The following is a 24,793-nucleotide window of genomic DNA, read 5'->3' as shown; positions in this document are numbered from 1 at the left end:
TAATAAAATCTACTACATACACAAGTTACTGGACGATTTATTTGGCTGACCAATTGTTACAATTTGAAAATGCATCTGACAGGTAACAGGAGTGTATCTCATTAATAGGTTGCACACTTGCAGTTGTAAAAATGCAACCCAAGCAGATATCGTCCACTGGCATGGAAGCTGTTGCTATTGTTGTCTATTTTCCCAAGGTATCAACAATAACTGCACACCGCTTGTCTTGTCACACCCCCACCCACATGCTGAGTCGGAGGGAAAACCAAAGCTGCTGTGCATATCACTTTTGTCCAACCACCATTGAGAGTTGGATTGGTTTACAAGCTCGCGAGATTGGTGGCCAGGCAATTTTTGATGCAAACTATATTCTGAACTGACCAATGGCCAATATACAAGTCTAAAGTGGTAGTAGTAAATTCATTCTTAACGTGGAGTCCAGACATTATCTGTCTGTTTATCTCTTTGTCTATCTATTTTGAAATAACAACCTCTGGCCAATGCAAAACAAAACCAATTACTCATGCAGTGGTTCTTCCGCCTGACTTTGGTGTGGGAAGTCTGGGTTCGATTCCCACTCAGTGTCAGTGTGAGTGGTTGTCTGTCTCTCTGTGTGCCCTACGACTGACTGGCGACCAGTCTGGGGCGTAGTCTGCCTTTTGGCCAAAGATAGTGGCTTAGGCAACCCCTGCACTTCTTTCGGGGAAGAGCGATATGGAAGATGAATGACTACACTAATGTCATTTTACATGTGTAAAATATGTATAAAGTTTACCACTCTTATCTCGCTGTTTTTTTAACGTCATATAGTTTTTTCACCCAAAACAAGACATCCGGGAATACATTCATTCATTTTCTGAACTACTTACCCTCATTAAGGTCACGTTGGGTGGTAGATCTTATTCCAGCTGACACCCTAAATTGGTGGCCAGCTAATCGCAGGACACATGGAGACAGACAACCATTCACGCTCACACTAGGAGGCAATTTTCTACCAACCTACCCTGCATATTTTTGAATGTAAGATGAAACTAGGGAACCTGGAGAAAACCCACACCAGCTCGGGGAGAACAAGCAAACTCCACACAGTGAGGGCCCACCTGGGATTGAACTCTCCACCCCAGAACTGTCAGGTCGATGTGCTAACCACTCGCCTGCCAGGCCACCCAGCAAATCTATACATACATATATGCACATATATGTATATATCGGCCTTAAAACACACCTTATACCCATAGTTTAGCTGAGATAGGCTCCAGCACCTGAGTGACACGAAAAATGACAGGCGGTACAAAATTTGAAGGAATGAATGATCAAAATTGATAGAATTATGATTGCTTGCCAAGGAAAATTAACCCAGAAACGGTGGTATCTGTTTTGGAAGGGATAAGTAATGCCCCCGAGGTGAATTGTGTCAGTGATTTCCAGGTGCACGAACTACTCATGTTATCTAATCCAGTGCTTCTCAACTCTTTTTTAGCTGACACACACTTTTTGCATTGAAAAATATCCAGGCACACCACAAACTGAAAATGTATAGCCTGTATTAACAAAATAGTCATTTTCATCAAAGTTGGATCTACTGGAACCATATAAACAAACCAAAAAGTAGTTCACATCAAATTCTTTATTTTTAGCTACTCCCAAAAAACAGCAATAGAACAGCAATTTTGTGTTCACACTGACCTTACGTTGCCAAAAAGTTTGTGTCCCCCAACCGACTTTCAGTTCACATAACATACAAATGAATAATAAACTCCTACCTCTTACGACTTTAATCTCATCAAATGTTGCCTTTTTTCTCCTGTTACTTCAACCTCCTCATATCACTCATATTTTTTGTCCACAAGGAATTAAGCCCATCCATTTTGCTAAAAAACACCAAAGAACAACAATGCTGACACTGTTTAGTGCCTTTTTCTTATGTACACAGCATACATATGCCTTCCCAATGACTACTAGCATGATTCATGCCTGTGATGTTAACCCCCAACATTGCTTGTGTGTTGCCCCACTGAATCTTGCTGATTCTCCACTCAAATGTTGTATCTCATCATGAATATTAGGTAGGGAATAGCAAAACCCACCCAATCCAGTAAGGTGGCTACCTACCCGCCAAGCCTGTCTTGAGATATTCGAAGCAAATCTATCTGACTACCAGGTCCCTACCCACTGAGGAGATTTCTGATTACCTCAGCAACCCTCAGTATCAGTGAAGGACTGGTATCCTCCGTCTGCCAATCTTATTTGATTACCTAAAAGTGAATACACTAACCTGCAGATGGAGTGTATCTCATGAGTGTCTTCATCCTTGTGTGCGCTGTCCGTCAGGCTGTCGCCCAAAGCCATGAGACACTGAGCGAAACCTTTGTAGATGGAGTGACACCTTCTCGTGGATACTGCAGCAATGGAGCAAGGGGTTGACACTGGAAGTACACACAAGAAATGAAAACCAAAACTTTAATGTACCGTATTTTCACGACTATAAGGTGCACCGCATTATAAGGCGCACCCTCAATGAATGACATTTTTCCATATATTAGGCGCACTGTATTATAAGGTGCACTGTATTATAAGGCGCACTGTCTATTTTGTCACCTCTAGAGCCAGCCATTGTTTTGGATTTTTTTGCATAAAATCTTGCAGTGGGGGAGGAGCTATATGATGGAAGATTTTGTAAACTAAGATGGCTTCTGCATATTTAAGAGTATTGTTTCAGTTCAGGCGTTTGTGTTTTTTTAATATCCGACAGTGGTGGTTTTTCGTTTTTTGTTTTCTGTTTTTTCCATAAATAAGGCACACTGGATTATAAGGCACACTGTCTATTTTGGAGAAAATTTAAGACTTTTAAGTGCGCCTTATAGTCGTGAAAATACGGTATAACTCGCGATTTCCGGAAACCAATTAAAGGTGTAATGTGTGTACTGCCCAAAGTTGGCTGGGTTAAGCTCCAGCACCCCTGCCAACCTTGAGGAAACGCAGCTTGGAAATGGAATGAATCTCCAAACTATGAGGAGGGGGATGCCTGAATATATGGACAGGAATTGCATACTCTAAATTTATTCAACTATTAAATTGGAATTTACATAATGAATATGAGCAATATGAGCACTGTGTCAATAGAGTAGCCAATTAAGCTAAATATTCGTCTGTTTTCCCATTTGTTTTGTTTTGCATTTTTTGTTGGTTGGGCCGATTAAAACAATTTTCCACCAAATTGTGAAGAATACCCTGGGAAACTTGTTACATTCGCACCTTTCAATATATTAACATTGACTCCCTATTGGTACATTCTGTTTGGTACTAATCAAACTAGAAATGCAGTTGTAAGTGATTGTTGGTAATCCGGTAAACACAATGAAATTAAAAGGCTATGAAAATATACTACTAATATACATTTGACCAGCTGTTAATTTGCACATGGCTTTGTAGTTTCCATTTAGAACTGCTGCTGACCGTGGTAACAGTCACATTTAAAACATATCGTACCATTAGTAGGCATTTTTACACAAAAATTTAATGATAAAATCTTCTTAAAGATTATTCTAAAAATAAAACACTATCAAGATTAACGGACATCCAAAGCTATCAGGGTTCTCAAAAATTGATGACGTAACAGCGTATAATTCAATGGAAAATGAGTAGATAGACAGGTTTAAACATTGGATCTACTTAGTGGCAAATATATTACACTTACAAGTCTTGACTCCTTTACAAGCAAGCATGGCAATAGAAAAAATGTATATTTTATACTCAGAAATTAAACCTGGGATTTTATACTGGCATACTTTTGGCAACGCCGGTTGGGGCCAAAAACGCCCCGGCATAAAGCCTTGTTGTTTTTGGCCATTGGTAACTACCAGCTGGCTCGCATGCTAACCATCTAAAACTCATATATTTTACTGCGGTTTGGTTCCCCCTCCAAAAAATTGGCCACAAGTCATTTGTCACTTGATCAAGGTAAAATGTTTGGATCAAAATAACAGAATTACGGCTTCTCTGTTTCCTTCTGTGCGATCATTTCAAACCGTTCACTGCTTGGTCAGTGGGATGAAATAGAAGCTTATATTTTAGCCATCCAATAAATCAATTGATTTTTTTTTTTAAATAACGAAAAAACTGAAACGCTGGCCACCTCAGAAATGAAACAAAATATAAGAATGCAAAGATCTCAATTCTCACTGGTAATGGTATGCGGATGGTCATTTGTCTCTCTGTGTGACCAACAACCGACTGGCGACCAGTCTAGGGTGTAGTCTGCCTTTCACCCAAAAGTCAGCTGGAATAGGCACCAGCAACCCCGGCAAACCTTTCGAGGATGTGTGGTATGAAAGAAAGGATGTACTTGTACACCCAAACAAACTACTTCAAGGAAACCAAAAGCTAAAGTAACACATCTAAACTATGGTCAAAAGTAACTTAAAGTGCAGGGAGACTGCAGAGCACAGGGAAACTGAGAAATAGCACTTGGAAACTTGATGACAAGGATGATGATCTGACATGACTGAGTGTTTAAATCTTGTGTCGGAGAACAAATAGTGACAATGTAAACATCATGGGACTACAGCACTGACCAGTGTTCGCAGGGTTTTTCTTCAAAGCAAACAAATCACAATTATGCCAAACTGTAAAGATAGGGAAGTTAAACTTGTAATGTACTCTCTCTCTCCTCCTTTATTTTTTAATGCTATTTAAAATGCATTGAGAAACATTAACAAAATTACCACAAATGTATCTTTTTAATTTTTTTTACAAGCAATCCAAACTTTATATCGATACGTGTTAACTCCACACAGGAAGTTGATGCCTTCAACTTCAGAATTATGTGACAAACATTCTAAATTCCGTCTTTTTTTTTTGTAAATTGATGCTGTTAAGTTTTTTGTTCTCTTATCACAGTAATGATTATTCCATGCAGAAGAACAGATTTCTTTTGGGACAGTACTGTTTGATTAAGATAAAGACTTTTTAGCTTTTAAGAAATAGCAAATGGATAAGATTAAAGGCATCCAAGGACTTTAAGCAGCAGTCATAAAATAACTCTAAATAAAATATATTAACATAACCCTTTTTTTTTTTTACTGAACTCATGTTTTCAATTAAGAAACAGTTTGGTGGTGTCTCAAAAGACTCACGACTAACAAATAGCACTCAGTAGAGACAGATGAAAGCACATACATGCATTCAAAAGTCATTTACAACAATTATGGCATGACTGCTGACAAAAATAAACCCACACATCCAACTAAGGCTAAAATTGTATCATCCTCATGCCATCATCTTGTGAAAGACTGCTAAAGAGGTGCAGCAGCCAAATGTATTTACTCATGTCACAATTCATCTTCTGACTCTATAAACTAGAAGCTTATGTCTGATGACAGGCAGCACACACCAATGATTAGCTGCCTGTTGATTTACAAAGTCTGATGTGTGCCCACAGAATATCCCAGAGAAGTCAGGGTTGGCCAAATGATGACAATCAACTTTGAAATATTATGCAAGGCATCCAGATTAGAAGGTGTCCATCAAAACAGTTACCCACTATCCACACCACCTATGTACAAACTCAGGTTCAGGGCCAGATTAGGCTCACTAAGTCCTATTGTATGCTAAAGTAAATCATGTACATGGAGTTCATGTTTCTAGCTAAAGCAGTGGAATTTCATATTGTTGTCACTTGAGAAAAAGCATCTTTGTTTTTTGCTTCCAGTCCACCATTTTAACTCATTACCTGCCATTGATCATTTAAATGCTGCCAGACAATTCTAGTTCAAATGAATTGCTTACAATGAGTTAAACAACATGTATAACAGTAATAATACTTCTTTAATAGGTTCTAAGACCTGATGCAATAGGTGAATAACCGCAATGTAGGGACAGTGTTTTTATGGAGTCTATCTAATATTATTTGGACATTTAAAACTCTTTGTACTATTATTTGCTTATTCATATTCATTATTCCTAAAGAAACAAGAGCAATTGTTAAGAAACAACATTTTTTTCATTAATACAATTCAAATTGTACTTTACTTTTTCATGTTTCTTATCCAAAACTCTCCCATGACCCTAATGAGGATGAAGTGAAATGAATAATGAATAAAATGAATCAATAGATTAAAAAAAATACCACAATTTTTATTATAATGGAAGAGGAATGCAAAATTGCAACAAGTTATTCCCATTGTTGTTTGTTGGTTGATGGTGCGCATTAATTAATAACAGGGCCTTTTTTTAAATTAATTAATTTTGGCCGGATTCAAAAATTATCCAACCGTGAATTTGATTAGGTGTTTTAAAAGATGTACTAATAATTTGATTAGTTGTTCTTCTTTTTTTTCTCCCTTATGGAATGATACAGTGAGTCACATATTCCTAGAAGCGTGGTGTCATGATTTGTTCTCAGAACAGTTGACTGTTCCAGATCAGGCTTATCATGAGAACTACCCATCAGGGTGTATACGCAGTGTGATACTGGCAGGTGAACAGGAGAAGCTAATTGGTTCATCCGCTGCATCGTCAGAGCAGCAAGACACTGATTAATTTTTAATTAGTCATCCCCCTTCCTCCATTTCCATCAATGTTCTCCAAATGCCCTTCCCTTTGAAAAACTATTTATTTTAAAATAGTTTTTTTTCAGGAATTCTCTGGATTATCAAATTTGCTGATATCCAAGTTTTTATAATGGAAAGCTGAAAAGCTAAAACTATGTCAAAAAGTCTTTACAAAGTAAAAGAGCTTAGTTTTGGTTGTCACTGTCAGGAAGATAATGAACATTTCCCCTTTACTTGTAGTAGACTTGTTTAGAGCTGCACTGCGTCATTGCCAAAATTATTACCGCTGTAGTATTTGTTTAGGATTACTTGAGAAAACAGTTTTAAAAAATCTGTGGTTTTACATCTTACGTCTTCTTACTACTCATTTTTGGATGCAGACTCCGGAAGTAACACCAGTATTTGTTATGATTTGCCTTGGCTGCAGAGCGGCGTGGAAGTCAGAAGCAGGAAGCAGCCAACAAAGGAAAGTGCTGGTGCATAATTTAAGATTTTAAAGATTTCCTACAAACAATAAAACTGGGAAAGAAGTAACAAAATAACAACTTAACCGGGGAGGACGAAAATCAGGGAGACACACACCGATGTTGGACGACATAACGAAAGACAAAATGCACTGCCAAGCTAATGCACATAAACACGGGGTTGAACTACACAGACGGGGGTTGATGACACTAACAAACACCTGTGTTATACAATGGAAGGATAGCCAGAAAAGACACAGCAGGAGACACTCTTGAACAATCACAGAGAGGACAAAAAAAACACCCAAACACCAACCCCAATAAAACATGACAAGTATTTCTCCACACTTGACCCACTTTTAATGTTGCTGTAACTTTGTAAAGTCATATTTTTTTCCACCTAGTTCTTGTTTACAATGTTTTAACAATAGATGTTTTATTGGGACTGATCCCTTGTGTAATGGGTGAAATACTTTGTGAAATGAACAAGGCCATCGAGATCAGATATTGAGGGAAAATTGTTCCTCCAAATTCAAATCACTTTCTGTTTGTTGAGAGCCCAGCTGTTGATTGTCTGCTATGATGGGTAGGATTGTGCAGTACGCAGTCCATTATACTAGGAGCTATATCAATCATTAGTGGACTCCCATGATAGCCTCATTTGCATGATTCCCCCAAACCCTTCTCGACATATTGCCTGATAAGGTTCCACCACCCATCAAACTCAATTCTTTACTTCTACAATTTGGGAATTAAATTAAAGACGTTAATGTCATTATTAATGATTAACCTATGTATAAAATCCCAATTAATTTGTCATCATGTGCTTTTTTTGCAATTGATGGGCAACCATTTCAGGGTGTCCCCCACCTCAAAATATATTTTTTTTTGTCTTTTTAAACGTTTCAATTATTTTTCATTTAAAAAAAGAAAGATAGAATATATTTTAAGAAATATATAGTGGTTAGTATGTCAGCTTCACGGTTATGAGATGGAGAGTTCAATCCTCAGTGGGTTCCAAACTCTTATGTGGAATTTGCATGTTCTCCCCGTGCTTATGTGGGTTTTCTCCGGGTTAGATCAGTGTCCTTGAATATGGCAAAAATATGCTACTCCACTCTAAATTGTCTGTAGGTATGAGTGTGTGGGTGTGAATTGTTGTTTGTCTGAATGTGCCCTGCGGTTGGATGGCAAGCAGTTCAAGGTTTAGTCCACCTCTGTCATGATCGCCTCAGGTGTGTGGCGAGAGACAAATCAGGATGCGGGAGGCAGAAAATGCGAGGGAGGTGCTGGTGCACAACTTGGGATTTTAATGACAAAAATGGTTATACAAAAGTGACCAATAAACGGGGAAGAATTTACACCGACAAAGAGGCAAAAACACAACATAAATGAAGGAGAGCAAACAAAACAAAAGGTAAAATTCCCACATATTATCACAAAACACGTTAAATACATAGACATGGGATAATCACAAAATACACACAGCTGGTTAGGAGAGGAAAAGGAAGCCAGGAGGGACACAAGAGGCGAAAAACACACAATCACCCAGCCAGCACACACAAGGAAAACACACACATACCTCCACCAAAACCCCCAACAAAACATGACAACCTCCTGCCCGTGATTAGTTGGCACCTGCCATTTTGACACCTGTGTTCTAGTTATTCCCAAGTTACCTCCACAAGAATGTCACTGGAAAAAAGTGTAATTTCCTCCAATAATTGCTACTAAGACTTCTGAACTATGCCGACCATTTTTTAGATGGTTAAACAAAAAAAAACATTTTACCTTTGAATTAGTACTCATTATATTAATGGTGTCAAACTGAAAGGGACCTTGTTCCATTTAGAGAAAGTGTTTTAGGGAGCTTTCTCATTACACTGATGACGCTACAGTTTCGCTAAAATATTCCTCCCAGGTATACTCCATCCATTCATATCCCCCTGGCTTAAGTATTCCAGGTAGCAGTCAATCAGAATGATTACAACCAGGATTTTAGCCAACTATTGAGCTGCATGATGAGCAATGTCTATGAATAATCCAAAGATTTTTCAGTGCTTTGGTTCAGTATTGTCAGTAACCCATTGCACTTTGCCACATAATACTACCCGCACAAGCAATCACACTGCAGTAACTGTAATGTCCTGGTTTAATGGGTTACAAATTCTACTCTATAATGCACATTTGCAGTCTGACCATGTCCAGGAACATACAACATTTTTATTGGTTCATTTTTTGATCTTCAAAACAAGCCTTTATCAATATTACTGGAGCATTGCAGGCAGGTCGACATTTGAAAATTCATGAATGAATGAAGCTCATATTTATTTTAGATCATAGGTGTCAAAGTGGTGGCCCGGGGGCCAAATCTGTCCCGCCGCATCATTTAGTCTGGCACGAGAAAGCAAATCATGATTGCCGACTTTGTTTTAAGATCAAATTCAAATGATGATAGATGTATATTACTTTTCCTGATTTTTCCCTTTTTACAATAAATCATTGCAATGTTTTAATCCATTTTTGTGTGTTTTTAGTTCAAAAAGCATTTTGTAAAATCTAACAATAAATATATAAATATTTTCCATTTTCCAAAAATATTTGGTTTCCTTTTGACATAAAAAAAAACATGATTAAAAGAATTATTTCCAATACTAAGAAAAAAAAGCTCAAATAAACATTGCTTTAGACTAGAGCTATAAAAACGGACTATTTAGGGCTTTTGAACCAGTTGTTTTAATCCGATCTAAAATGGTCCGGCCCACATGCAATGGCGTTGACGTTAATGCGGACCGCGAACCAACTTGAGTTTGACACCGTTGTTTTAGATAATGAACATATTTTTTCATTCGAGAACATGAATGTGGTTGCATGTATCTAGGACCGATTATTGTTCATAAAGTTCTTTTTGTACAAACATTCTACCATATTTTTCATACCATAAGTCACATTTTTGGAAGGCAATTTTTTTACTTTAGCAAGTCCAGCCAAACAATGAAAAAGCATGACTCATAGTCCGGGAAATATGGTACTATATTTTACCACTTTAAAAAAAGTAACTAATCAAGAAGCTTGTGACCTAACTTTGTAGTTACTTTTCAAATAATAAGTAATCAGAGACTTTTTTATTAATTTATTTATTTCACATCAAGGTACGTGTATTTGAGTCCATTATCAAAGCAAGTGATGAGGTCATAGAAAATGTCAGAAGAGCTCCTGACAAGAATCCTAAAATCTTTCTGAGAAACATGCTGTTTATATTATGTAATTCATAGCGTTAGTCCAATTATGAACAGTTGCGTGGTTACTTTCTCATGCTTTGTATTTCTTATAATAGAAAAAGGAAAAGATGACCAAAAAAATATACAGATAACAAAACAAGGACTTAAGTGCAGCAGATCAATAGCAGAGCTCCTTATCAATTTTCTTGTCGGCTTGAATTAATATTTGATATCCAAACTAAAACCAAGAGACATTTCTGAGTACACTGAGGAATTGCATAGCTGAGTACAAAACATTGTTCAAATGCATTAATGTTAAATAAATAAAAGAATTTCATTGCAGATTGGATTGTAGCAACGTAGTCAAATGACAGATGTTCATTCATTCGTTTTCTGAACTGCTTAACCCTAACAAAGGCCATGGGGGGAGTTCTGGGGGTCTATCCCATTTTCAGGCACAAGGCGAGGGACACCCTGAATCAGTGACAAGCCAATCGCAAGGCACGAGAAGACAGACAACCATTCACACTCACACTCATACCTAGGGGCAATTTACAGTGTCCAATCAGCCTACCATGGGAGGAAACATGTGTACCCAGAGAAAACCCACACAGGCCCAAAGAGAACGTGAAAACTCCAGACAGGTGGACCAGAACTCTGAGGCTTACGCGGTAACCACTCGTCCCCATTGTACACTGGATCATCAAATAGTAGGCCTAAACATAAGTTACTTATTTAGTAACTCAGGTACTATAAGGACCATGTCTTGCTTTGTTATTCAACCAGTATTCTTGGCACCTTCTTTGTGACCCTCATCTACAGTTCCAACTGCTCTACAAGTTGTTTCGCTTGAATATGTGTAAAGGTGTCACTAACATCTAAGATGTGGTTTTCGCTTTTGGCATAAAGAATGCAGATGGCATCTTGATACATGCTTGCACACAAACACCCACGGTACTCATCTATTCATGCTTGTGCAGAGGCTGGCAAGATCACTGCTGACTGGACTGAAATGCTGCTGATGCCTGCTGCTCTCCTCACCTGACAAGCACATACACACGTACAGAGCAGATTCAAATTGATTAGACCCTCAGCTATTTTTCTTCAGCTGTCAATCCATCCCTAAATGATACACATGGCTCCATGTAATCACCACCTCTCCAATAGCTGCACACACACACACACATACACAAATACACTCTAGTGAAACTACCACAGGTTTTGTTATGGCGACCTCAGCATGTGACGTATTGTGTCTACGTGTGAAAACATATTTAGAACTTAATGATGGCGCTTGGGGTAGTGCAGGCTCATCGCGTGAGAAAAAGAGTACCTTTGAGACTGCACATTGTGTACAGGGACGTGTGTAAGTGCGTAAGTGTGTGTGTGTGTGTGTGTGTGTGTGTGTGTGTGTGTGTGTGTGTGTGTGTGTGTGTGTGTGTGTGTGTGTGTTGCCCTGGCAGCTTCTGTATTTGTGGGAGCAAAAGTGAACATAATAAGTTTTAGCACAGGTCAGGGGAATGGCTTAGAAACTCTTTACACCTGCGTGTGTGTGTCCTCTTTAACCCTTCTATGCTGTATGACATAGAAATAAATTATGAAGAAAATGGAGAGCGTTTTGTGCTTCACAGTCTCTTCGGGCTAGTTGAATATGTGTTTGTACTTCACGGAAAGTCATCCAGAGCCAGATTCGGAAGAAGTTCCACCCACGCAGAAGTACTTTCATCCCCCACAGATGACAAGTCTTTAAATTGCAGCTCATGTTTTATCTACACGGGACCATTTCACAGTCATAGTTAAAGTGTAATTCATATAATTTTTATGAGGTATGGTGAATTCAGACGAACGGGATGAAACAGACTGCAGAGAAGATGTATAAAAATTGGGTTTTTTTTAGGGACTATATTTGTTAAGCAAAGTCGGTCTTGTACGTTTACCAAAATATTGAATAGAACCAAAGGGGAAGAAGGAAAGATTTAGTGTTTTGATGTTTCTGCAATGCTTGTATTTTAACTGTATTTAGTGGAGTGTATCAAATGTAAAATTGTACATTTGTAAGCAATATAGTGACTACATCTGGTCATTAATTGAGCCATACAAAGTCGATTTAGAATATCCATATTTAGGTGATAATTCTTAGCATCAAAATTTCCCAAAACAATTTTTGTAGCAGTCACTTTTTTCTTTTTAATCTCAAGAGATAATTGACAACCAGCAATCAATTTTAATGATGTTGAGAGGACAAAAACAAAACGAGAGAGCAAACCATTAGGTTTCTATGCCTTAATGAATGCTTGGACACCGCTAGCCAGTTAAAAATGCAGAAACTCTTCTTGTAGTGCACCTGCATGCACTCCATTTATTACTTTCCCAAGGAATCGACTGTAAAAAAAAAGGGTTGATTCCGCAGAGAACAATCCTAAATTCTGCACAGAGCAATTCTTGATGCTGCAGCTGGAAAGTGTTTTTTCCAGTGATGACCATTTCTTAAACAAGCAATGCAATAATGATGTGAAAATGTTTTTATGACATTCATTTTCATTCATTCATTACTTACTCATACCGCTTATCCTCGCATGGTTCGCAGGGGGTGTTGAAGGCTATCTCAGGTGACTTCGAGTGAAAGGCGGACTACACCGTGAACTGGTCACCAGTCAGTCGTAGGGCACACATAGATACAAACAACCATTCACACCGACAATCACACCATCAGCGGAAATCAATTATGCGCTTTACCGCACCTAAGTCAGCAGTGTGAAGCACAACACCATAACAATATTTTGCAATAACACATATTTGTGAATGCTTCGGTTATATATCTTATAAAATAAGTATTCGCACTTGTGGACTTCCTGTGTGTGGCTCCATTTTTTTTACCTAGGTCTACAATGTCTTGTGTGTCTTGTGTCTGTCTTGCTACTGCAACCAAGAAATTTCCCGAATACGGAATGAAATAAAGTTCTAACCTAACCTAACCACATCAAACTGGCTCACGTTAAAGCTACAGTGCTCTCGCCTGCAGATATGTTAGTGGTGAACATCATGCAACAATTTTCATACAATGACGAGTACTTCTGTTGTTATTCCACTTCCGTTTTTTTTGTCTGTACTTCTGTTGTGATCACATTGTGTTGGCGTTGTAGCTATTAACATTTGCGTTCGTTTCTTTTGCAAAACGTATGCTACTTGCAAGACATTTGCCGGCTACCATAAGTGAGAGTGCAGCATAGAAAAAGATGACCTTCTAACCCTTTTCATACAATGCAAGGCCAGTGTCGGGTACTATTTAACCACAGCATCTAGCGGTCAAATCACGCACTGCCTGTCTCCAAAAGGAGTTTTCTATTGACACGGACCTTGCCTTGCCAAAGGTCCAGAAAACTACAAAGCTTCCAGTTGACGGAAGGTAAGAATACACAATATAAAGACTTTAACCTTGTGATATTATTTCTTTTTAGCTTGTAGTATTATAAATTCAATCTCGTAGTATTTAGCCAAAAGTACTTTAGTATTAATGCAGAACTTACGTCACCAAAACTCAAAACACCACAAACCAAACAGGTTTCATGCAACGTAAAAATACTAAATACAACTGGAATCTCATAGTATTAAGTTTTTCCTTGTAATATTACGAGTTTAATTTCGTAATATTACAATATGTGTTGTTATTCCGGTAATGTTACGATTTTTATCTTGTAATATTACAACTTTTGTTGTAGTATGACAATGTATGTATATGACTAGATTCTTGAAATTTGAAACTTTAATCTCATAATATTCAGTTTATTCTGTAATCTTATTTGTTTATTGTTTCTCTTACTCCAGCATTTCGCCAACTACAATCAGAGAAAACCTTATTTTCATGTTTAAATGAATGATTCAAGCAAATCAAAACCTATTTATATTTATACTTTTTACATTAAATACTATATTTTATTTTTCTATTCATGGAAATTTCTTTGCCAAATCTAAACAAATGACAACTACTTAAAAAAGGGTGTCCAGCAACCAGAGATACTTGCAAAACCCAATAAATGACGCTAAAAAGGAATTGAAGAGAAAAAAAAGCTTTTTTAATAGGACCTTTGGGGGAGAATCTTTGTATTACAAAGAGTAGTTGTCAAAAAAGACGCTTATGAACAGTAAGCAAGTATTTGAAACTGCTCATCTTTCTAGATTCCACAAAATCTTTCCATGCAGCAACGTCCAAAAGACACTCAATTACATCTAACCAGAGATGTTAGAATTTAAGAATACACAGTATCTCAGTAAAAAATGAAATTTAGATGTTAGTGTGCTGGGATTTTCTCCCCTGTGATAATATATTCCACAAATTAATTAAGCAGATCTACTTTGGTTTCATATTCATTCATTTTCCATAAGTGAATTAAATAACAACATATTATCTCATCTCATTTTCTAAACCGCTTTATCCTCACGAGGGTCGGGGGTGCTGGAGCCTATACCAGCTAACCACTGGCACCAGGCAGGGGATACCCTGAATCGGTGGCCATCCAAACGTAGGGCACAAGGAGACAGACAACCATTCGTACTCATACCTAGAAGCAATTTAAAGTGTTCAGCCAACCTACCATGCTTGCTTTTGGGATGTCGGAAGAAACCCGAGTACCAGGAGATCCACGAAGGCCCGAGGAGAAAAAACAAACTGCAGACAGAAAGGTCGGAATCCACAGGGGATTGAACCTCACTTGTATGGTAGTTGGGTCCCACAACCAATTGTAGCGGTATTACTAACAGCATTGCATTTGAGGCCACAAGTCAAAAGCACGACTCGGTAGAAGTTACTGCACACAGTGATATTCAGTATGGGACCTACAGTAATATTAGTGGTGCATAAAATTGTTGTCAGGAGAGAAATCTCCAATTCCAGAGCACCAAAGCATAGACGAAATGCATGTTTGAGTTTACTCAAGGCTTTTTCAACCTAAGCTTTGCGGCGGCCGATTAAATTGGTCGGAAGAGCAGGGATGCCACAGTATGTGTGTTTGAGTGTGTTCTACATTCTGGGTTGATGTAAATTGCTCAAATTGGAGAAATATTTTTTTCATCCTTCAATGCATTACAGCGAATGTACTCAAAAGAAAAAAAGGAAAGATATGTCAGTAATGGCAACATTTTGGCCTCTGTTGGTAGTGAGTGTTAATATTCATTGGTACATCCCATATGAAGTCACAGCTGGAGTTTAAGGCTACATTCACCCTGCAGTAAAATATGGTGTTACTGACCATCCTCCTCGTGGGGTACCTAAATCCTTAGCACATGTTAATGAGCCTAGAAACAATTTATTCTAGCATTAGAAGTGCTGATTCGGGAAATGTATGTGCTTTAGGGTAAGACCCCACATCAATGTGTGTTTTCACAATCAAAGTCACTCATGCAAAGTATGTTAACGAAAAAAAGGATAACAATTAGAAGTAATAAGAAATGTCAGATTAATTTGCTATACTGGGAAAATGATTGTATACTCTCTGTCCAATGTCAAGCAGAGTACACTTTCACTTTGTATCCATGCTTCAATCATGCTTCATACAAACAATCATTTTTAGAAGATCCATTTCACTGTGTCATCAGTGTTTGACTTAAGCCAGTTTCTCAAGATCAAACTCTACAAATAAACATTGCCTTGCATTATAAGCCTGCAAAACGTGTATTTTTCTCTCTACTTTGCCTCCCACTTGGCTTCAATAGCATTTAATCATCAAGAGGAGCTACTATGACACAATACAAGTGACGATACTTTGCATCCCGTCACATTATGCAGCCACACAATGGCTGTTTGCTGTTGTCTGCTCTCCTGAGAAAATAAGGTCACCCTACTGTTTTTCTTTACTTTGATTCTTCAACGTGACAGGCCTCATTTACATGACTGACATGGCAAATGTCAAGCAGCATCTTATTAAATACAGTGATGTTCTCTTTATTAGAGCTATTAATATTATTTGTTATAGTGGTGCAATGGTTATTGTGGTATATAATTGAACTAATAGTAAACTAAAAAGACTTAAGACAATAGTGCAATATCCTTTAGTTTTTTTTAATATAAATTGATTGTTGTTGTTTCGCATTTATTATTGATGATGCCCCTTCATCTACCTTGTCATTTACTGCAAGACGAGTGAGAGAACATCTGATCCACCATCGTGAAATCATGCAAATTGAAAAGCAAAACTTAAAATTGGGGGTAACTATGCTAACCAGTCTTTTTATATATATATATATATATATATATATATATATATATATATATATATATATATATATATATATATATATATATATATATATATATATATATATATATATATATATATATATATATATATATATATATATATATATATATATATATATATATATATATATATATATATATAAATGTCATTTTTACTGTTCTCGCATTGAGATGTGTGTCTTTAAATAGATTAGTAGATTAGATTAGATAACTTTATTCATCCCATATTCGGGAAATTTCACTGTTACAGTAGCAAGAGGGTAAGAATAGAGGAAAGGACATTAAAGACATAAATAACTGCAAATACTAGCAAATTTCCACACCATAAAAATGCCTTGATTTATCCGTAACATTTAAAACCAAATGTTGCTGAAGTGTCAATTTGAAAGTGAATGATGGCCAGCCTAAAGACCACTGATATTAATAAAAGATTGGGTGAAAAAAAATGCTAATTAAGTTCTTCATTAGTCACGCGAGACAATAAAAGCCAAATGCATATTGTCTTCTACAAGACTATTTGGTAATCACACAGTAAATGTGTTCTTTGAGACCCAGTGCGTATCCAGGGTACATTTTGCACCCAAAAAAGGCAATTACGGAATTTTGGTCTTGCATTTCAACAGACTACAAGAGAGACACGGTGCTGTCAAGATGAGTGGAGTAAGTGCATGTTGCTGCTAATGGGTATATTGTGTCTCCACCAGGTGATACACTATACATCTGTGGCAGACCGATCAATAGGAGGACTGAACTACTGGAATAAGAGCTTGCAGCAAAATCATCCTACACTCTTCTCTACACATCTAAAGTCTTGTTGGTGTCTTCCCGTAAACCAAATTTAATCAAAGAGCTTTGCTTTAGTCTTGGATAGAGAGTCAGGTTGTATGTGCTGCTAACTAACCCCACTTGAAGTTAATAATAGTGAAGGATTTACTGAGAAAAAGTAGCATAATAAGATTGTGCAGGCCTGCAGGAGGTTATTGGTGCATAGCCAATTAGACTGACTGACTGTTAGGTCTATATTGGTCTGACAAACAAATGGGAATAAAGTTATTAAGTACATCCAAATCAAACATAATTAGTTAAAGGAGATGTATTTCTTTTTGTATTAATACTCATTTAACACATTTTTATATTGTGTGTAAATTGATGACTGATATGATTCACCTACCAAAGTGTTATTGAACAGCACATCCAGTAGGTCAGTATATAAAGGCAATTAAATACACAGTATCATTTATCAATGGTAAGCTTTGTGGTGTTTGCAGTGCTTGTTACAACAAGAAAAAAAATAACTTGGTTTGTCACATGACACAGTGTATTTTAATGGTAAAACGTCTGACTCAGTCGGCAAATGATGTGTTTGTATCGAAAACTGTATTGAATTAGGTACACTGAATAACTGAAGCACTATGGGAACTTGGTTAGACACATTTTAAGAAAGTATCGTCACTTTTTCCTTTTTATTTATCATTTACTAGTTACATCATTCTAGCCAAATTCACATCTAAATAAATAACATTGCTTTGTATGGTATTTTGCAGCCCAGTGGGCGAGTGGTTAGCTGTACTCAGACGTTTGGCCGCCGGACGTTTGGTCGCCCAGACGTTTGGTCGCGCAGACGTTTGGTTGCGGAGACGTTTGGTTGCGCAGACGTTTGGTCGCCGGACGTTTGGCCGCCGGACGTTTGGTCGCCGGACGTTTGGTCGCCGGACGTTTGGCCGCCAGACGTTTGACAACATGACAAAATTTACTGTTGAAATCAGCTCTAAAAAATTATATACATGAGAGAGAGTTTGATATCTAAATATCTACTGTTGAAATCAGCTCTCAAAATTATATTCACCCGGGCGACCAAACGTCCGGCGACCAAACGTTCGGCGACCAAACGTCCGGGAGAACAAACGTCCGGCAACCAAACGTCCGGCGACCAAACGCCCGGCCACGGTGTTTAGCACATTGACCTCACAGTTTTGAGATCGAGGGTTCAGAGAAGTTTGTACGTTCTCCCCGAGCTTGTGTGGATTTTCTCCCAAATCCCAATACAAGCAGGGTAGGCTGGTTGAAAACTCTAAATTGCTCCTAGATGTGGGTGAGCATGAATGGTTGTGCTCTGATACCATTGTGAGGATAAGAAGTATGGAAAATGAATGAATGAATTAATGTGTGGTATTTGATGATTGCCGCACAGTTCTGAAGGTTTGAATATTTGACTTTGCTTGTTGTAAAATTAAAGAATGGTTGACTATTGGTGACACATGGAAAAAGTGATGTTATCTTTTTTTTCATGTTTTGACCACGTTTAGTTAAACAAAAAGTAAGATGTCAATTGGCTTTGCATTAGACTTGTCTAGGGGGTTTGGTGGTGGCACCGATATTTTAACACTGAATCACTAGATTATCGCTCTGTAAATCATCTTAATTTCGTTTTATGCTCAACCACGCCTCTTTTACACCCGCAAACCAGCCTCTCCAAAGGCTCAGGCGCAGGTGCGAGCACACACACCCTTAACATATACATATATACCTAATAGTACAGTCCATTTTTGAGACATCATTGAGGGCAATTACAGCCCAAGTCTGTTTGAGTAGCACAAACTTGGCACACTCTATGTAGTGTCTTTTATTCTTTGTAGATTCTCTGAACACCATCAAGTTCAATAGGCCGGATTGGTTCACAGCCAATTTCAGATCTCTCTAGAGATGTTCACTCAGGTTCAAATCTGGCCTAGTTGTGATCCTGGCAGAGTTATAAGGGCAGTTGTCCTGTTCAAAGTATGAAGTTGTGAGGACCAGGTTTTCATCAAAGACTGCTCTTTTTATCTTGCTGCAGTCATCTTTTCCACACTTCTAACTACACTCACAGTTCATGTTGTTGAAAAACAAACCCACAGTATGATACTGTTTCACTATACTTACTATATGGATGTTACTGGTAATGGATTGAGTGTTATTTCTAAATGTTCCTTGGGGAGAAAACATCCAGATTTAATCGTTAAATGATGCAAAACTTCAAGCAGTTAATCATATTTTCAATTTCAATGAGCTACCATATTTAGCAAAATGTGTTTTTCTATGTGACTGGCCTATTAAAAAGATTGACGCAGTGCTGTCAACTTAGCCAGTAAAAAAAGTGGTGTGAATTTTATTGAGCGCAAAAGAAAGAAAATGCGGAATCAGATCTTTTAAAGTGATAGTGTGACCAACTTGACCAGGAATGCGTCTGACAAACCTGCTAGATTGCTGTACTCCCTATTTGGGGCACTGTGTCTTCATTGGCAGAAGAATCAGCATAAGCAACCATGAAATAAAAGTAGGGATGAATAGTTGATAGCGGGGATGCCGGACAAGTGCTTAGCCTATTGGTCTCACGGTTCTGGGGTCGAGGGTTCGATCCCAAGTCAGTGGTCACTATGTGGAGTTTTCATATTCTCCACGGGCTTGTGTGGGTTTTCTCCAGGCACTCTGGTTTCCACCTACATCCCAAAAACCGGAACTGCCCCTAGGTATGATGGACGTGAGTGCGAATGGTTGTCCGTCTCCCTGTGCCCTGTGATTGGCTAGCCATTGATTCAGGGTGTCCCCACGACTCTTGGATAAGCAGTTCAGAAAATGAATGAATAATTGATCCTACTTAAATTACACACTATGACATATTGGGATCTTTTTGCACAACGTTTGTAGGCACTATCAGCGAGCAGCACAATACTAACAGACTAAAAGAACAGAGGTATAAAGTAGCAACAACAACAAAATAATTGGCGCACACTCCTGAAGTCGATATACCTCTTCTGGTCTTGCGCTCATTTATTTTTTTCTTCAATTTTTGATGCAGGCTAAGCCTATGGTCGGATAGAATGGATCGCTGCGTAGAGTTGCGCTGCGTATGTTTTTATTTTCTTCCTCGATTGTTGTCTTTCTTTGACTCTAACATTGCATTTGGCCTCTATCCTCTTTGTACGACCAAAAGCCAAAAACCGTGGCATACAGACACTGCTTTTTCCTCTGTCATTCTTCTGAGTGAAAGCCATGTATGAAAGGATTATACACAACTGGGTGGTAGCACAACTGAAGAGAAAATAACTGCACACAGCAGATATTTACAACAAATCAAAGTATGGCAAGACCGATAGCAACACAAGTTGGACAAAATGCATAACTCTCTATTTTTCAGATATTGTTTATGTTCAAGCAAAAGGTGACAATAAAGATTGCAATGTTCATCTAAACAACATTACCATCGCAAAAGCCCAAGATATTTTGTGTGTTTATGACATCAGGAGCAATTGCAAACATGGTTGCTGTTACTGTCATATTGTTCAAGTTTTCATGCTTGACAAAGGCGTTCTGGCAGGTCTGGGGTCATGGGTTCGAACCCAGGTTGGTCCTCATTTTTGGAATTTGTATGTTCACCCTGGGCTTGCGTGGGTTTTCACTGGGAACTCTGCTTTCCTCCCTCATCCCAAAAACATGCATGGTAGGCTGGCTGAACACTCTAAATTGCCCCGATGTATAAGTATGAGCGTGAATGGTTGTCCGTCTCCTCGTGCCCTGCGATTGGCTGCCCACCAATTCATGGTGTGCCCCGCCTTGTGCCTGAATTAAGCTAGGATAAGCTCCAACACCCCCTGCGACTCTTGTGAGGATAAGCAGTTCAGAAAATGAAATAATTAATGAATACTTGAGAAAGGTTATTAGATAAATATTGGAAGTGAATTGCTGTTTTGTAGGCGAAGAGATTTGGAAATCTTCAGAGTTTATGTTTGGTAAGCTTTACCTATTTAGTTTAGTTTATACTATTCGACCCTAAACACACAAAATCTATCTCCATTTGTGCAATGCCACACAAAAGTTTGGTGTATTAATTTGCAATGTTATGGAGGTATACTCAGTGGAATAGGTTACTTAACTTTCCACTGAAAGCCCAGGTTACAAATGCACTGGCACACCATTAGCATCCTGTTGCTTTTAATGCAAGAAGAAAATTGGTCTTGGATGCTGTGAAGCTCCTATTCAAGTGCTGCAACATGGTTTTAAATTGGTTATAATTTGTTTATCCTTGGAGGAACAGATAAGACTGGCTATTAGTCTCAAGCAGAAGCCGCTTAAATCTCGTGACCAGTACTTGATTTGGCAAAAAGTCATTTAAAAACTTATAATTAACAACTCATCATGTAGATATATCCTAGTGTTGTCTGAAGAATAAATTTAGTTTGGAATTTTATTATTTTTTATAGTCAACTACTATATCTGTGCTGTTTAATCACACAATAAACACGTAAAATATGAGGTGCAGAAAATATGATGGATAGTATTGATTGAAAAGTTCTCCACCTGTTTAACGTAACAAGTGATTATATTTGACAGTTTTTGATATGTTTCTGCCTTAGAAAAGCTAGCCGAGTGTCAACCAACCAGCAGGCTTGTGTATTAAGGAAATACTACAGTACATGTAAAACTAAGAGCAATGATTGGATCATATTAACAGGCAGGGATTGGACAGACAACCTTCAGCCAAATACACCAAAAACCTGTTCAATAAAAAAAAGACCAAAGATTGAAGATGTATTTCTTTTCTGAGAAACGGCTAAAACTATTGTATTAATTTTGTTTGAATAAAGACACTAATAATTAATATAGTAGCGCGGCCCGGCAGCGGAGTGTTTAACGTGTCGGCTTCACAGTGGAGGACCTGGGTTCAAATCCAGATCGGTCCACATTTGTGGGTTTGATATGTTCTTCCCGGGCCTGCGTGGGTTTTCGTCAGGTACTCCGGTGTTCTCCCACATTCCAAAGACATGCATGGTAGGCTGATTGGACACTCTAAATTGCTCCTAGGTGTGAATGTGAGTGTGAATAGTTGTTTGTCTCCTTGAGCTATGCGATTGGCTCGCCACCCATTCAGGGTGTCCCCAGCCCCTGGCCCGAAGTCAGCTGGGATAGGCTCCAGGAGCACCCGCAACTCTAGTGAGGATCAAATGGTTAAAAAAATATGTGAGATGAGATTAATATAGTATGTATTCATTCTGATCTTTTCACACTCAATTTTGACTCTGATTTTTATTTAGAAATTCACACAGTTCAAATCCAGGTCGGTCCACCTTAGTGGAATTTGCATGTTCTCCCTGGGCTTGCATGGGTTTTCTCTGGGTACTCCGGTTGACTCACTTCAGTCCAGTTTGGAATGAATAGGAAAGAACTGCAGGAAGGTTGTTGGGGAGAAAAAGAAAAGAACGGAGGAGTCGGAGTGACGAGGTCACCTTGGCAAGTAGAAAAATAGAAGGAAGTATATTACGAAGAGTAAAGCCAGCGTGTGATGGGAGTAAAGAAGCTTGGCGGTATTTCTTTCATCTGCTATACTATTTTAGACAAAAAGAAGAGTGAAAATGTGGCCCGAATGATGAAATGTTCTAAGAGAAAGAGAAAAAGGATAAGAAGGATACATAAGAAATGAATGAATCTGCTGTGAATAGCTGTCAATCATTTCCATTTATGACAAAAGAAAGCAATGATGTGTGTCTATGATTGTTCCTCATGATTTCCCAATTGGTGCATGAACATCCATACAGTGTGCATACGTGCATACACTAAAACACAAACACGCATAAAATATGACTTTTACTACACACCCTGCTGTCTCACTTTGTAATCCCATCACAGTGAGTGATTAAAAGGACCTTTGAATAAACGGTGTTGGTTCAGAAACATCTATTTAACTTTCAAAGCGTGTGAGCGTATGTACATGCACAAAGTGGCATGGGATTCTCACTAGCATTGAAAAGTCGAATGCAGTATACACACGCACACAGCCCTCAGCAAGTGGTGCACTTCAGGATGTAGACAATCTAATCATTTTGGCAGAAAGCTTTTAAGAACTGCACCAGTGTTTTATTCAGCAGACAGAGTTGCTCTCTACGTCCCTGTGCGTGTCACCAACAAATTAGACTTTAACTTTCGTCACCAAATCATTTGTGATGTATTTGCCTAACAATCAAATACAGAACGCGCTTCTCCTTACAACCTCAAAAGACCTGGTTTCTGCTGTGTCAAAAGAAGACGACTATATTTTCTAACAATCACGTATAAATAAAGAAATATATATGTATTCATTCACAGCTGTTCTGTTACTGTCTACAGCACAGGTGTCAAAGTGGCGGCCCGGGGGCCAAATCTGGCCCAACGCATCATTTTATGTGGCCCGGGAAAGTAAATCATGAGTGGCGACTTTTTGTTTTAGCATCAAATTCAAATGAAGAGTATAGATGTATATTAAATTTCCTGATTTTCCCCCTTTTAAATCAATAATTGTCATTTTTAATACATTTTTTTGTGTTTTTAGTTCAAAAATAATTTTGTAAAATCTAAAAATATATAAAAAAAAGCTGAAATAAACATTGTTTTAGATCTATAAATTTTGCTCACATAAAACTCCGGATCTATATTTTGAAGAATATTGTGGTGATATTGCTTTAATGTTTGCAGAAGACCCTTCTAGGAGGGCAAGAAAGTGTGACAAAGAAGGACTTGGACCCTAGGGAATACTTCTCACGTGTTCTGTTATCCACCCAAAGCAAAGATAATTTGACAATGTCCATTTCCAACATAACTTCGATCTATGTGATTAAGGTTTTTGATGCCAAACTCTGAGATAATTATGTTCCGTACAATCCTCTTTATATTTTGATCCCTTGTAAAGCTTATGTAGAATTATTTAAGCATGCTTGGAAATGAATGATCTCGGAGTTTGTCATAATTCACACATGCTCACCAAAAAGCAGTGGTGTCATATGGCAGAATACATATTACTATACATGAGACAATCTGAAAGCACTAAAATGTACAAATTATGCTCCTGACAACTAAGATCGCAGTGGAAGCCTCATCCGTCACGGCAAAAACAGTCTAATTAACGAACATGACAGCTGCTTACAGCTCCTTAAACTCCATCCATTCATCAATCATCCTGTCACTGTATGTTTTTATTTCAGGTTTACATTCAATAAAGTACAATGTGGGTGTTTTGCAAATACTATATCCAATATTTTTCTCTTTTTGCTTCATGAATCATTCTGGAAACTATAAGAGACATCAAATAAATTAGGATAAGATCTTGAGACACATGTGCATATATCTTATTTCATTTTCTGAACCGCTTTATCCTCATTAGGGTCACACACTGCTCATATTATTTATAGGAAAACATGTAGTATGGTAGTAGTAATAATAGGGGTGATCCTACTTCGAATTATCGCGGCCATGTTTGGTCTTCATTTTCCATGTAATTGGGGGGATTACTGCATTATG

The 24,793-nt window shown here is 38.0% G+C and overlaps 1 protein-coding gene across 1 annotated transcript in view; it reads right to left on the bottom strand.

The window, feature by feature from the left end:
- Positions 1 to 24,793, bottom strand: part of nrn1la (neuritin 1-like a) — a 54,152-nt gene that overhangs the window by 13,745 nt on the left and 15,614 nt on the right. The window contains exon 2 of the mRNA XM_077710285.1: positions 2,276 to 2,426. Within this exon, the coding sequence (XP_077566411.1) occupies positions 2,276 to 2,426 (151 nt within the window). The remainder of the gene's footprint in view (positions 1 to 2,275; positions 2,427 to 24,793) is intronic.

Source organism: Stigmatopora nigra, chromosome 2 (genome assembly GCF_051989575.1).
Source record: "Stigmatopora nigra isolate UIUO_SnigA chromosome 2, RoL_Snig_1.1, whole genome shotgun sequence".
NCBI lineage: Eukaryota > Metazoa > Chordata > Actinopteri > Syngnathiformes > Syngnathidae > Stigmatopora > Stigmatopora nigra.
The sequence above is the reverse complement of the archived record's forward strand: the minus strand, read 5'-3'. Positions and strand labels throughout refer to the sequence as shown.